Source organism: Rhinoraja longicauda, chromosome 7 (assembly GCF_053455715.1).
Source record: "Rhinoraja longicauda isolate Sanriku21f chromosome 7, sRhiLon1.1, whole genome shotgun sequence".
Taxonomy (NCBI): domain Eukaryota; kingdom Metazoa; phylum Chordata; class Chondrichthyes; order Rajiformes; family Arhynchobatidae; genus Rhinoraja; species Rhinoraja longicauda.
Genome location: NC_135959.1, coordinates 24997249 through 25013822, shown reverse-complemented (window position 1 = coordinate 25013822; position 16574 = coordinate 24997249). Strand labels below are relative to the sequence as shown.

The 16574-nt window shown below is 42.7% G+C and overlaps 1 protein-coding gene across 1 annotated transcript in view; it reads left to right on the top strand.

Moving 5' to 3' along the window:
• Positions 1-16574, top strand: part of LOC144595148 (kelch-like protein 1) — a 276933-nt gene that overhangs the window by 135333 nt on the left and 125026 nt on the right. The window contains exon 2 of the mRNA XM_078402262.1: positions 669-851. Coding sequence (XP_078258388.1) covers positions 669-851 — 183 coding nt within the window. The remainder of the gene's footprint in view (positions 1-668; positions 852-16574) is intronic.

Below are 16574 nucleotides of genomic sequence, written 5' to 3'. Positions count from 1 at the left end.
GTCAGGCAACATCTCGGGAGAGAAGGAATGGGTGCCACACACCTTCTTCGCCATTCTATCTACCTTTGTTGGCACTTTCAAGGAACTGTGGACTTGGAACCTTGGTCTCTCTGTTCATCAACATTCCAAGGTGCTTGAAAAAGGAAAATGTAATATAGAAAATAAGGACTGTTCCATGTATCATGCATTTGGCTACAGTTTGAAAACGTACCTTATTTATATAATTGGGTTATCATCCCATTTGGATGAGATAACGGCAAACCTAGAAAACTCAATAGCTAGAGTTTATAAAATTTTGTGTTAAAACAAATAATATGGTTTCACTGCAACCATTACGGAAGACACACTCATTTACATCGCTTACTGTGCAGTGAAGCTTGCTAAAACAGGAGGCGATTTTCTTCAAAAAGACCCTTAGCGTGCAGCAAAAGAAATATTATCATGAGGAGATAACGACAGTAATAAGAAGAGTATGAGTTAAAAGAGGGCAGGATTGCAAGGAACACATTGCTCTCATTTCATTCTACTGTTTGCAGGAAGGCTGCAGGCAACTATTGATTTTTTTCTTATTGGTTTTCTTAAGCCTACAATCAGCAAAAAGTGTGATTAAGGCCATAAAATCTGTGGCACTTCATCAACAACATATATCTCCCATTTGTGGTCCACAGGTTGTCAGTGTCTAGCCATCCGCTGATGCCACACTGTGATATGGAAGCAGGTAGCTCTGAGGAACTCTTCCAGGCTGTGAATCACGCGGAACAGACCTTCCGTAAGATGGAGCTCTATCTCAAGCAACGCCAGCTCTGCGATGTCATTCTGGTTGCTGGAAACCGGAAGATTCGTGCTCATAGGTAGGCCATCCTGCCATCTCACTGTGAACCATTCTGGATTGATCTGTTTGTCATAGTCATACAGAATGGAAACAGACCCTTCAACCCAACATGCTCATGCCGAACAAAACCCCCCATCTAAATTAGTCCCACCTGCCCACACTTGGCCCATATCTTTAAAAAGCTTTCCAATCCATGTACCAAATTTCTTTTAAATGGTGTTATAGTAACTGCCTCAACCATCTCCTCTGGGAGCTCATTCCATATAACCACCACCCTCTGTGTAAAAGGTTGCCTCTCAGTTTTCTATTGAATCTCTCCTATCTCACCTTAAACCTATATCCCCTGGTTCTTTGATTAACCTACTCTGGGTAAAAAAAACGTTGTGCATTTACCCGTTCTATTCTTCTCATGAGTGTATATACCTTTATAAGATGACCCCTCATCCTCCAACACTCCAAGGAATAAAGTCCTAGCCTGCTCAACTTCTCCTTATAGTTCAGGTCCTCACACCCTGGCAACAGACCAACATAAATCTTCTCTGCACTCTTTCCAGCTTAACAACATCCTTCCTATAGCAGGGTGTTCAAAATTTAACATAGTACCCCAAATGTGACCTTGCGTTCATCTCGTACAACTGTAAGATAACATCCCAACTTCTGTATTCAACACCCTGACTGATGAAGGCCAATGTACCGAAAGCCTTCTTGACCACCCTATCTACCTGTGACACCACTTTAAAGGATCTATGTTCCTGCATTTTCAGATTTCTCTGCTCTACAAAATTTCCGTGGTCCTTGCCTGTCACTGTGAAGGTCCTTGCCCTAGTTTAATTTTGCAAAATGCAAAACTTGCACTTATCCGTATTAATCTCCATTAACCATTCCTCAGCCCATTTGCCCAATTGATCAAGATCCTGTTGTAATCTTTGATAACCATCTACGCTATCCAGCTTCCCACCCACTTTAGTTCATCTGCAAACTTACTAATCATGGCTTCTATATTTTCATCCAAATCGTTGATATAAACCATAAGCAGCAATGGGCCCAGCTTCAATACCTGAGGCACACCACTAATCTGTTTTGATCCGAAAAACAATCTCCACTATCACCCTCTGCTTTCTTCCATAAAGTCAATTCTCTATTCAGTTGAAGATAGACACAAAATGCTGGAGTAACTCAGCGAGACAGGCAGCATCTCTGGAGAGAAGGAATGGGTGACTTTTCGGGTCGAGACCCTTCTTCAGACTAGTCAGGGGAAAGGGAAATGAGAGATGTAGATAGTGATGTAGAGAGATAAAGAACACATGAATGAAAGAAATGCAAAAAAGTAATGAAGGTTAAGGAAACAGGCCATTGTTATGTGTTAGCTAGGTGAGAACAGGAACCTGGGTACAACTTGGGTGGGGGAGGGATGGAGAGAGAGGAAGTGCAGGGGTTACTTGAAGTTACTTGAGAAATCAATATTCATACCACTGGGTTGTAAGCTGCTCAAACAAAATAGGAGATGCTGTTCCTCCAATTTGCATTTAGCCTTACTCTGACAATGGAGGAGACCGAGGACAGAATGGTCAGTTTGGGAATGGGAAGGAGAACAAAAGTGTTTAGCAACCGGGAGATCAGGTAGGTCCAGGCAGACTGAGCGAAGTTGTTCAGCAGAATGATCACCCAATCTACATTTTGTCTCACTGATGTATAAGACTCCACATCTTGAACAAAGGATACAGTTGATGAGGTTGGAGGAGTTGCAAGTGAACCTCTGCCTGGAGGACTGTCGGGCCTGTACAGAGTCGAGGGAGTAAGTATAGGGACGTGTGTTGCATTTCCTGCAGTTGCAGGGGAAGGCACCTGCCGAGGGTGTGGTTTGGGTAGGAAGGGATGAGTTAACCAGGGAGTAGCGATGGGAACGGTCTCTGTGGAAGGTGGAAAGGGGTGCAGATGCGAAGATGTGACTCATGTGGAATCCCGTTGGAGGTGGCAAAACTATTGGAGGATTATGTGTTGTATGCAATGCCTGATGCGGTGAAAGGTAAGGACTAGGAGGACACTGTCCGTGTTGTGACTAGTGGGAGGGAGAGCAGGGGCAGAGCTGCGGGATACTGAGGAGACACGTGTGAGGGCCTCATCTATGATGGAAGAGGGGAACCGCTGTTCCCTGAACAATAAGGACATCTTGGATGTCCTGATATGGAACACCTCATCTTGGGCGCAGGTGCGGCGAAGATGGAGGACTTAGGAGTTGGGGATAGAGTCTTTGCAGGAAGCAGGGTGGGAAGAAGTGTAGTCGAGATAGTTGTGGAAGTCAGTGGGTTTGTAATAGACATCAGTCGATAGTCTATCTCCTGTGAAGGAGGAGGGAGGTGTCGGGGATGGTCCAAGTGAATGTGAGTGCAGGATGGAAATTGGTGGTGAAGTTAATAAAGTCCAAGAGTTCTGTATGGGTGCAGAAGATAGCACCAATGAAGTCATCAATATAACAGAGATAGTTTGGGGTATAGTGTACGCCTGGAACAGAGATTGTTCAACCCACCCGACAAAGTGGTAGGCATAGCTGGGGCCCTTACGAGTGCCCATAGCTATGCCTTTGATTTGGTCGAGGATGAAACGGAGGGCTTCAAGGCCTTCCTGGTGGGGGATGAAGGTGTGGAGTCACTGAACGTCCATAGTAAAGATGAGGGAGTGGGGGCTCGGAAAGCGGAAGTCATTAATGAGTGCGATGTATCTTGGACATAGGTCTGGAGAAATATAGAAACATAGGAAATAAGTGCAGGAGGATGCCATTTGGCGCTTTGAACCAGCACCGCCATTCATTGTGATCATGGCTGATCATCCACAATCAGTAACCTGTGCCTGCCTTCTCCCCATATTCCTTGATTCCACTAGCCCCTAGAGCTCTATCTAACTCCCTTTTAAATTAATCCAGTGAATTGACCTCCACTGCCTTCTGTGGCAGAGAATTCCACAAATGCACAACTCTCTGGGTGAAAACGTTTCTTCTCACAGTTTTCAATGGCCTCCCCTTTATTCTTAGACTGTGGCCCCTGGTTCTGGACTCCCAACATTGGGAGCAATTTTCCTGCATCTAGCTTGTCTAGTCCTTTCATAATTTTATACGTCTCTATAAGATCCCCCCTCATTGTTCTAAACTCCAGTGAATACAAGCCCAGTCTTTCCAATCTTTTCTCATATGACAGTCCCTCCATCCCAGGAATTAACCTCGTGAACCTACGCTGCACTGCCTCAATAGCAAGGATGTCCTTCCTCAAATTAGGAGACCAAAACTGCACACAATACTCCAGATGTGGTCTCACCAGGGCCCTATACAACTGCAGAAGGACCTCTTTACTCCTATACTCAAATCCTCTCGTTATGAAGACCAAAATGCCATTAGCTTTCTTCACTGCCTGCTGAACCTGCACGCTTACTTTCAGTGACTGGTGTACAAGGTCACCCAGGTCTCAATGCACTTCTCCTTTACCTAATCTGACACAATTGAGATATTAATCTGAAGGCTTTCTGAAAGTCTAGATACACTACATCCACTGGCTCTCCTTCATCCATTTTACTTGTCACATCCTCAAAAAATCCCAGAAGATTAGTGAAGCAGGATTTCCCCTTCATAAATCCATGCTGACTTGGGCCAATCCTTTTACTGCTATCCAAATGCGTTGTTATTACCTCTTTCATAATTGACTCCAGCATCTTCACCACCACCGATGTCAGGCTAACTGGTCTATAATTCCCCATTTTCTCTCTCGCTCCTTTCTTGAAAATTGATGTTCACATGAATGGCCGGACTCAGGGTTTCCCAGCAGAACATTGCCCAGAGCATCACACTCCCTCCACCAGCTTGTTGCCTTCCCAGTCGGTTCGGACAAGACAGGATAGCCTTCGTTGCCCTCGTGCATCGATGAGCCCTGGGTGCCCAACACCCTGTCACTGGTTTGTGGTTTGTCCCACCTCGGACCAATATCCGAAGGTACTCAACACTGCTGACCAGGAGCACCCCACAAGCCTTGCCGTTTCAGAAATGCTCTGACCCAGTCGTCTGGCCCTAACAACTTGGCTCTTGTCAAAGTCGCTCAGGTCTTTACTCCTGTCCATTTTTCCTGCATCCAACACATCAACCTCAAGAACTGACTGTTCACTTGTTGCCTAATATATCCCACCCTTTGACAGGTGCCATTGTAACAAGATAACCAATGTTATTCACTTGACCTGTCAGTGGTCATAATGTTTTGGCTGATCGGTTATGTGATCAGGCCCGGGGAATGAGAGGTCAGTACTCAAGATGTATCGGGCAAAAATCCATCACTTTCTGCAGCCTCCTTTAGAAATGACCAGTTGAATGTAGGTCCCATTCAATATTATACAGTGAACTCTAAAAATCCATTAACTGGTAACTATAAAAAATCTAGATAGCTCATTATCCATCTCATTGGATGTTTCTGTTCTTCCTTCCATTCACATGGGCCCTAATTCCCGTTTCACCCACGAGGTCCATAATTCTCATGCTCCTTTGAATTTTGTTAAGTCCTTACATCCCTTCGTCCCTTTCTCCCAGTGACGATCCTGTTCCTATACACCCTTGAAAGTCAACTGGTTCTTCATTTTTTAATTCCCTTTAAATTTCCTGCGATCCCCTTAAAACCTTCAGTGGAAAAAAAATAGTGATATAGCGAATTAAATGTGGAATAGAAAATTAATGTATAACATATGCTAGTCTGGGTAATCAGGGCAATCTGCTTATTCCGCACCACCATACGTCCCGAACACGCCAGGTTAATGGAATTCTGCTGTAGTGTTTTCATCCGTGAAAAGTCAATGCAGAGTTATTCACCTTTGGTCACTAGATCTCTGCCGCAGAAGGTAGTTGAGGCCAGTTCATTGGCTATATTTAAGAGGGAGTTAGATGTGGCCCTCATGGCTAAAGGGATCAGGGGGTATGGAGAGAAGGCAGGTACAGGTTACTGAGCTGGATGATCAGCCATGATCATATTGAATGGCGGTGCAGGCTCGAAGGGCCGAATGGCCTACTCCTGCACCTATTTTCTATGTAAGCAAAAATAGAGGTTTCTGGCTGCACTCACCTCTGTGTGTTGCAGTCTGTAGATTCCTCAGAAGTGCAAATAAAAGGGATAGGGATTCTCGCCAAACTGCCTTTATTAACCACAAGTACCCAACTCTTTGCAAAACAATAATTTTGAATGCTGCAGGTCTGAAACAAAATACAAAAGTGCTGGAGATACTCAGCAAGCGACACAGTATTGTTGAAGATAGAGTCTAGGATGAGATCATAGCCTCAGAATTGAGGGATGTTCTTTCAGGAAGGAGATGAGGAGATATTTCTTTAGTCAGAGGGTGGTAAATCTGTGGAATTCTCTGCCACAGAAGGCTGTGGAGGCCAAGTCAGTGGATATTTTTATGGCGGAGATAGATAGATTCTTGATTAGTAAAGGTGTCAGAGGTTATGGGGAGAAGGCAGGAGAATGGGATCAGAAGGGAGAGATAGATCAGCCATGATTGAATGGCGGAGTAGACTTGAGAGACCAAATGGCCTAATTCCAGCACCAGCATTTATTTTATTCAACTAACAGCAGTGGCAGACTATAGTCAGATTTCTATCCTAATAAGGTGAAATAGTATTCTGAGAGGTTAAATTGTCACCTTTTTGTGCCATGGTACAGCTAGTAGAGCTGCTGCCTCACAGCTCCAGTAACTCCGGTTTAATCCTGATATCCAGTGCTATCTGCGTAGAGTCATTGAGAGACACAGCACTGGCACAAGCCCCTCAGACCACAAAGTATGTCCTGACCATCACCCATCCATTTAGACTAATTCCACATTTGTTCCATTTTTAAATTTCCCCACGTTATTATTGACTCCACCCAGATTCGACCGCTCAGCTGCACACTAGGGGCAACTTACAAACACCAATTTGCCTACCAACCCACACGTTTGTTGGGATGTGAGAGGGAACTGGAGCATCCAGGAAAAAAACACGTGGTCACGAAAAGAACATGCAAAATGCACACAGACAGAACCTGAGGTCATGACTGAATCCCGGGTCTCTGGGTCTGTGATACAGCAGCTCAAAAGTTCATAAGTCATAGGAGCAGAATTTTAACCATTCGACCCACCCCACTTTCAATCATGGCCCCCTCAACCCCATTCTCCTGCCTTCTTTTCGTAATCTTTCACACCCTTACTAATCAAGAACCTGTCAATCTTTGCTTTAAAAATACCCAGTGTTGGCCTCCACAGCTGTCTGAGCCAATGAATTCCACTGATTCACCGGCCTCTCGCTAAAGGAATTCCTCCTCATTTCCTTTCTAAATCTACGTCCTTTTATTCTGTGCCTGTGCTCTCTGGTCCTAAACTCTGCCACAAGTGGAAACATTCTGTCCACATCCTCCCTGACCAACCCGACTAGCAGCACCACTGAGCCATTCGCTATCATGGCACTCACCACTTGCACCACTGCATCATTTGAAGATCGTGGGTTTGTACTTTTCTTCCAGGTACCCCGGTTTACTCCCACCTCCCAAAGATATGGTGGTAGTTAGCTGAACTTGTCACTGTAAATTGGCCACGGCATGTAGGTGAGTCATAGAAGCTGAAAGGCAGAAGAGATTAATATCATAAGCTTGCATACAGCGTGTAAACAGGCTCTTCGGCCCAACTTGCGCACACTGACCAACATATCCCATCTACACTAATCCCTGCACCTGGCCCATATCTATCTAAACCTATTCTATCTATTGGTGCCAATTTTTTCAGCACTCATGTAGATTTTGCTTAATAGGCATATTTGTTGTATTATGGTCCATATTATAATTCTTTTCTCTGTAGAAGATATTAGGTCAAACTGGTTGGTAATGAATACGAGAGCACATTCTTCAGTCTCATTCCTCCACTTACCTCCCTATGACTTAATCCTGCTCACATGCTCATGGACACTCCACTAAATCTCCCGCCACCCACCAACACTACAGGCAGTTTACAGAAGTTAATTAACTAACTATCAAGTTGTTGAGAGGAAAGTGGTGCACTTGGGGCAAGTCAGTGGCAGAACATATGAACCCATTAAGATAGAGAGCAAGGTAAAGATTGATCATGGGTCCCTGGAGCAGGGAGGCAACAGGTCTACTGTCTGCAATACTCTATTAATCAGTTAAGTCAATGTTACAGATAGATACAATAAAGATGGAAGCCATGATTCCAAAATACATTGGAACGAAGAGCATCTGGAGGCAGTCAATTGGTTCGGCAGTGTCCAAATCCAATAAAAAAACAACCTTAATTACAGTTTAACAGCTACCATTAAAAACTATAGAGGACAACTGTTTCCTCTTTTTATTTTAATTATTTTTTGTTTGATTGCAATCCTTATTAATGTAATTAATATGGGCGAAAGGGCTTGCTGTTTCAATTTTCACAAAGAAATTCCACTCACACTGTTATGTAAATGGTGAATGTCGCAAGAGATGAGAAAGAAAAAAACTATAGGTGAAATTGTTTACTAGATGACTAACTAACTGGATTGTACTGCTGTGGTTACAATATCTAGTTGAGCAGCATATTATATATTTAGAAAGATAGTCACTGCTGGAGTTTGTTTTTTTATTCAAGGTTCATTATGTTCAACAAGCAAAAATGCTCGATTATTTAGGGCCTGTGCTGCTCAGCCCCAGACTCTGCCTGTGTCCACCCGTAATTAGGCTCACCCCCTGCTATCTGACCAAGGTCCTGACCTAAACCCTCCACCTTTTTTTTTAGTTTAGAGATACAGCGCGGAAACAGGCCCTTCGGCCCACCGTGTCCGTGCCGACCAGCGATCCCCACACATCAACACTATCCTACACCCACTAGGGACAATTTTTACATTTACCAAGCCAATTAACCTACAAACCTGTACGTCTTTGGAGTGTGGGAGGAAACTGGAGATCTCGGAGAAAACCCACGCTGATCTGGGGGAGAACGTACAATCTCCATACAGACAGCACCTGCAGTCAGGATTGAACCGGGTCTCTGGCGCTGCATTTGCTGTGAGGGAGCAATTCTACCGCTGTGCCACCGTGACTGAACAACCCTGATTTTTTTACAGTTCAGTTTAGTTTATTGTCGTACAGTGAAAAGCTTTTTGTTGCATGCTAACCAGTCAGCAGAAAGACAATACATGATTACAATCAATCCATTTACATGATAAGGGAACAACGTTTAGTGCAAGGTAAAGCCAGCAAAGTCTGGTCAAGGGTAGTCTGAGGGACATCAAAGAAGTAAATAGTAGTTCAGCACTGCTCTCTAGTTGTGGTAGGATGATTCAGTTGCCTGATAACAGCTGTGAAACAAACTGTCCCAGAAAGAGTGGCCAGGATGCGACTCGTCCTTGATTATGCTGCTGGCCTTGCCGAGGCAGCGTGAGGTATGAATGGAATCAATAGAACATTTCACATTCAGTCGTTTACAAAAAAAAATCAAGACAATGATACATTAGAATTAAGTACACCATACATTGCACATAAATAATTAAAAACACTAAAATGAAGTAAAATGACGAATATTTGTCCACATATGCCTTATTCCACTGGGTTTCTGACGCCCGATACATGCTGAATGTGGACTGATGTGAAGTGAGGAGCAGGGTAGGAGGTTCACCTGTCCACCAATATCAGGTCTCTAACTTGACACCAACACCTGCATTGGTCGAGCAATGGCTGAAGTCCGACAATGATGGTGGTAATTCCTACAATTCAACCGGCTGTCAAGATGCACAAATCCACTCAATATTCTCGGAATGATATCAGTTATTGATGTGTGAATCAAGAATGACTGGACTAATATTAGCAGAGCAAAAAATAGAAACAGGAATAATCCCCCTATACCTGCTCTGCCATTTGATAAATTCAAGCTGATCATGATTTTATTTGCCTTAGCACCATTCCCATACAATAATCCTACATCCTATGATTCTTTAATATTTAAAACTTATCCATCTCTGTTTTGCAGAGACTTATCACCTCACTGAGGATATTTGTACTGTGCAATCTGTCACTGGGTTAATAACAATCAACTGAATGACACACAGACATATGAACGAGTTCCCAAGACATTATATTCAAAAGTCAGACATAAGTGCATACATATGTTTGTTCCTATGAATGGTAAAACTTGTTTCCTTCTTAACTTTTAGTCATTCTTCTTTCTTATCAGTGCTTTTGCTTCCATTCATTACAAAACAGTGGAGGTATGCTTACAGTATCAACTGCTTTTGTGTATTTTCTATCTTACGGACAAAATCAATTTATGGACTATGTGAAAGCAGAACCCATCTATTTGCCCGGGGATGGCATGATATTCGACTTACGCTAAAGGCAAGGAATGGTGTTCCTTGCACCTTCATTAATAATTTCTACATGCAACTGAAATTTCATTTCATCACAAGATCTAATTTGCAATTAAAGTTATTGTTATGATAAAAAGAAAGGCAGATGCATAAAATTTAGCAAGCACTATTCAGCCTTGTATTGTATTTTGACATTACCATTATCACTACTAAACTAGAAATGTATCTATTTTTAACGTTAAAAATAGGTTCTCTTTCAGAGCATCTTCAACATACAGCAGGCGGCATAGAGACATTTTTTTGTTCTCTGGTGCTGAAACATTGCATTGCTTAAAATAAACCAATTGGTGTAAATATTGTATGGTTATATAATGAGCCTAATTATACAACTAAATTATCACTTTCTCAGATGATAGTTTGTTGTACGGATGTATTTAGTAATATCTAATAGTTCTTTGGTTGTTCAGGCCTCAGACTTCTTTGTTGCTAGCAAAAAAGTCATGCTGCATGTTTCCTATTTTGTTTTTGACTTTCTTGTGATCCCTGGACACTTTTCCATTGCTGCTGTGAATGCTGTCTTACGTCAAATTACAAGCAGCTTCTAAGGTGGAAATTTCTTCAAAACGTCAATGACCATTTTACCCCATAATCCTGTCCTTTTCTCAGCAATCAATCAAAGCCACACTCCAGTCAGACTATAATTGACAATCACTTTTCTTTGTACACCTTATTTATAGATTTACCTGGAAGTGTATCATGTAGGTTTAGTATCCTTTGGGATAAAAAAATGTTCTAATTTCTAGTCATTTATAGTCTCAGTTCACTCCTTTGAACTTGTCAACGTTGTTTGAACTTACTGTGGATTTACGTTGCGAGCTGTGGATTTACGTTGTCACTCTGCCTGCATGAAATGTTACTGCACAATATGCACGTAACCTCTTTGGGTTATACTGGGTGGAAATTCAGCAGCATACTGGGTGGAAAGTATACTGGGTGGAAATTCAGCAGCATTCAAGACCAAAGGCTACAGGTTCCCCGGAACGGGTCATACAGGGCACAAGTTCTTTCATATAAATGGTGCTGTTGTGTCAAGTGCAAAGGGTTACTAGGAATATTTAGATTTTAAATGTAGGATGTTAGAATCACTGCCAGTATTTATTGCCATGCCTCAACCATCTTGACAAAGTGGAGGTGCAGTCCATCTGGGGAAGGTTCCCCACTTGGCCAGTAAGTAAAGATAGACACAAAATGTATCTTTGGAGAGAAGGAATGGGTGACGTTTTGGGTCAAGACTTCTTTAGAATTTGTGTCTACATTCGATTTAAAGCAGCATCTGCGGTTCTTTCCAACATATAGTAAGTAAAGGTTCCCCATTTGGCCAGTAAGTGAGTAGTTCCAGGTTTTTGACCATGGATTGATGAAGGAATGGGTACCGTCAGTGTGGCATGTAATTTGGAGGTGAACCAGAAAATATCATGCACCTGCTGCCATTTTTTTTCCAGATGGCAATTGAACAATAAGTTTGCATCACCTTTAACTTTTTTCTTTACCCTTACCCTTTCCTTCTTTCAAATTCACTGTCATCATTCACTTCAAAGAAACCCATCATCCGCTTCACCCTTGGAAATACTAAGGATGAGTAACTCAAGAAAGCAGCATCTGCCATCAAGGATCCCCACCATCTGTATTCTGTCCCCTTTACTTGCTGCTACTGTCGGGCAGGAGATACAGAAGCCTGAAGTCCCACACCACAGGTTCAGAAACAGCTATATTCCTACAACTATCAGGTTCCTGAACCAACCCGTACAACCCTAATCCTACCTTGCCAAAGGAACATTACAGGCAAACTATTGACCACCATGAACTTTAAAAAAAATTGTGTTTTATACTAATGTTTTAAGTAATAATGTAGGAATAGCCAAGATATTTTCATGTCAGCATAGTGCACGACTTGGAGGAAAACCTGGAGACATTTCCAGCTCTTTATTTTTTGGCACAGTTTTTCTTTGTTTCTCTTTTTACTGCCTCACAGAGTTTATTTATAATTTATGTTTTGTGCTTTGTCTGAGTCTTTGTGCCAGTGATGCTGCTCCAACAAGATTTTGATTATACCTGTGCCTGACCATACTTGTGCATATAACAATATACTTGAAATGGTTCAATGGATATTTATTGTCAGATTTGCAAATAAACATTATATTTATTTGCAAAATTATATGCAAAATTCATTATGCCGGCACCACCATGTTTGACGCTATTTCATCAAGTATCCCGGCCTGGCCAAGCGTAACCATGGTGTCCTCCACCGCTGCTCCACCACTTCAGGCTGCGTCTAGTCCATGTGCTCAGCCTCTTGGATCAGCACCTGGTGCAGCCGAGCCCCAAGCTGTTGCAGGGCCTCCAGCGGCCCGCTCCCACATCGAGGCATTGCACAGCCTCGAACAGCCGGTTGGCTTAACTGGCCCTCCGTCCGACTTCTTCCACTCTGGGCGGGTGAGCCAGGCCTCCAGATGGGTTCCCGGTTTGCGGCACAGGTCCTCGATCTGTGGCGGGCAAGCTGGGCCTTCCTGGTGGGTTCTGGTCTGCATCGCGGGCCCACCATCTGCGGCAGGTGAGTTGGGCTTATAGGGTGGGTCTTACATCCCCGATGTCCGGCGGGCAAGTAGGTCCTATCCAGTCTTCAAGCCGCCATTCCCCGAGAAAACCCCGCCACACGTGGGGCTCCCCGGGTCCTCTCCACTACAGGGTGCTTGATCATTGCTGCCTCTCTGAGCTGCAAACGACAGCAGTGAAGCAGCTGGAGTCCAGGTGCAAGTGGGATCCTCTGTGAAGAGGCAACATCTCCTCTGTGATGCTGCTGCCACCATTGATTTATTCCTTTATATTTTTAACAACATACTCTAGAATTTCATTCCTGAACTCATATCGATCAGTCTTCTCCTTTACGGCCTTCCACAAACCCCACTTTTCAATGAGCATTTTGGTTGCTGCTCCTGATGTGTCTTTCTTTGGAGCAACATCCACTTTTTGCCTGAACACTCTGAAGTGCTTTGAGACATGGCTACAAATTAAAGCTGCAGTGTACTGCTTATGTTGATAAGTGTATGCGTCAAACGTGTGAGACTTTTAGGGAGGTAGATGTCCACAAGGCTGTTAATTAAGGAACTCTCACTGGGAGTGTTAAAAGCATTATGTTAGAAGCAATTTGAGCACTTTCACCACGTAAAAGGAAGTCAAAGTAGCAAATGTGTTTAATACTTTGCTTGACCTGTTAAAGTGATTCAACCTTTTCTGACACTGTGCAAGAACATTTTGCATTTGCCACTTACTATATATCCCCTAGTGGAGTCTTTGGTGGATGGCCTCACTTAAAATTCCCTACTGGGCAAAGTAAGTGCTTCCTGGAGACTTTCAATTAATTCCCTTCCAGGAGGTTAGTCTTGTAAAACACATACACCCTTTACAAAAAGAGTTCATCATTACTCCTCTTCATAATCCCCTTCTGAAAGCTGAGGCGTTAAGCAGGGCTCTTGATTTACTTTCATATGTGTGCATCACAGCAATAAAAATGATCCACTTCTGACCTTTGTGCCAAATCACTTCTCCGTGACCTTTTTAAAAGCATCAGAGATCTTTAGAGGTCAATCAATATGTTCATCTGGTGTGAAATTGTGACAAGAGCAAACAGTCACATTTTCCTTCTGGCTTTTCAGAGAAGTCAAACAAATAACATTGTCAGCCTCCAAGCCTCCCATATTAACACCTTTCTGTTATTTAATCCAACAACATGGTTCAAGTAGATTAAAACTCAAGGTGCAAAGGTTTATTTCCAGTCTATTATCCGCTTGTCGTCTTTTGAACTTTTAACACTTTTGGGGCGGATTGCCTTTTAAAGATCTTGAGAAAGATGATTCCATTTACTGTAGTGAATAACACATTGCCCAGTCTTAAACCGAGGCAATTGTTTTATTCCTTCCTTTATTTACTTTGAACATGATTCTAAGTTTTGAATGAAGTATGCAGAAATGCAAAAGGACCATTCACTTCTTTTTTGGGGTCTGACTGTTAATTTTGTCCTTAGTATCTGGAATTTAAATTTATTGTAAAATTAATCGTGCAACATTTGGTCATCAATGTAGCAAAATCAGAGCAGCCTAGGTGAATTGCTGCAGTACATTTTGTGGATGCTACTCATGGGTTCTAGAAACATAGAAACATAGAAAATAGGTGCAGGAGGAGGCCATTTGGCCCTTCGAGCCATCACTACCATTCATTGTGAATGGCTGATCATCCACAATCAGTAACCCGTGCCTGCCTTCTCCCCATATCACTTGATTCCGCAAGCCCTTAGAGCTCTATCTAACTCTCTTTTAAATTCATCCAGTGATTTGGCCTCCACTGCCTTTCTGTGGCAGAGAATTCCACAAATTCACAACTCTGGGTGAAAGTTTTTCCTCACCTCAGTTTTAAATGGCCTCCCCTTTCTTCTTAGGCTGTGGCCCCTGGTTCTGGACTTCCAACATTGGGAACATTTTTTCCTGCGTCTTGCTTGTCCAGTCCTTTTATAATTTTATACGTTTCTATAAGATCCCCTCTCATCCTTTTAAATTCTAGTGAATACAAACCCAGTCTTTCCAATCTTTCCTCATATGACAGTCCACCGGGATTAACCTTACGAACCTATGCTGCATTGGCTCTGATGTAGAATGGTATGAAATTGGCTTATGGCTTGTTTTCAACTATTGGGAGTGATTAGTGATTACCTAAAGTTCTTTCAGCTGGTGACCAGTTGGAAAAGCACAGTGGAGCACTGTTCTATTGAAAAGTAACATTAATCTTGATAAAATCACCCAATCTAAGCATTCTGAGTGCTATGCTAAATACAACAGTCAGTGGAGACTCCAAAAGAGCAATTTTGTTACAAAAATGAATTAAAAAATATTAAATATTAAATAGAAACACTTAGTCCGAAGAAGGGTCTCTGCCCGAAATGTCACCTATCAATGTTCTGCAGAGATGCTGCCTGGCCTACTGAATTACTCCAACACTTTGTGTCCTTTAAAGATATCAGAATTCCTTATAAAAATAATCCTTGTCTTTATTTACCAATAATAGTTTTGGGGTTTAAGAAGAATGAGGGCAGCAATAACCTATCTATTAATCCCCAGCTTGAGTTTTACCAGATTTACTTGGTTTCAGGACTCATCACAGTCTTAGTCAAGACATGGACCAAAGAACTGAATTCTAGAGGTGAGGTGATAGTGACTGCTTTGACATCAAGGCAGCTCATGTGTGTGGCTGCAAGGCATCCTGAGAAAACTGGTAACAAATAAAACAGTCTCCAGGTACTGAAACCATACTTCATGCAAAGGAAGATGGTTGTGATTGCTCGAGATCATTCATCACTTCCTCAAGACGCCGATGCAGGAATTCCTCAGGATGATGTCCAAAGCCCAACCAGCAGCTTCATCCATGACCGTTCTTCCATCATAAGACCAGTAATTGAGGACATTCACTGATCATTGCCCAGTGTTAAACTTAAATCCCAATTCCTCAGCAACATACTTTGGTTGGAGTAGCACCAGCAATTCTGAAAGATCAGAACAAAGTAGACTCCTTGATTGGCACCTCATCTAACCTCTGAAATATTCAGTGCTTTCACCACCTGTACATAGTAGCTGGAGTGTGCGCCTTCTATAAAATGCACTCTGGGAACACACCTAGGTTAATCTGACAGCCCTTCTCAAACCATCCCCAATAAGAAGAACAAGGGTGCAGGTGCATCCACACGGGCATCAGCACATTCTCTTCCAATTCACACAACACGAGTGCTCGGTCTTAACCCTGGAAGTCTTCAAACAGTAACACGGTGGTGGATGTAATCACCTTAAGGCCTACAGCTGTTCAAGAAGTGGCAATCAGGGCAGTTGGGATTGGACAATAATGCTGATACTGTCAGTGACCCTCATATCCTGGGTAATGAATGAAAAATAATGGCCTACTTCGGTTCTGCACAAAGTTTACTTGGCAAATTTTCTCCCCTCTTAGAATCATAATAGCAATAAATCACAGTATCAGACACTTCAGCCCTCCTTGAAGGTCTTGCCTTACTGACCTTGATGCCTATCTATGATAATCCTACTTTCCTGCTTTAGCCCATATTTCTCCACTCCTTTCCTGTTCAATACCTCGCTACCAAAGCACCTGCAGCTCATTCCATACCAAAGAACTAGGACCTCAGATCTCCTTTAAATCCCTCCCCTCTCACCTTAAACCTATGTCTTCTAATTTTAGACTCTTTCCAACCTGGGGAAAAGACTCTGACAATCTACCTGATCGTAATTTTGTAAATTTCTATAAGGTCACGCCTCTGCCTCCTATATTCCAGTGTGGATAAAC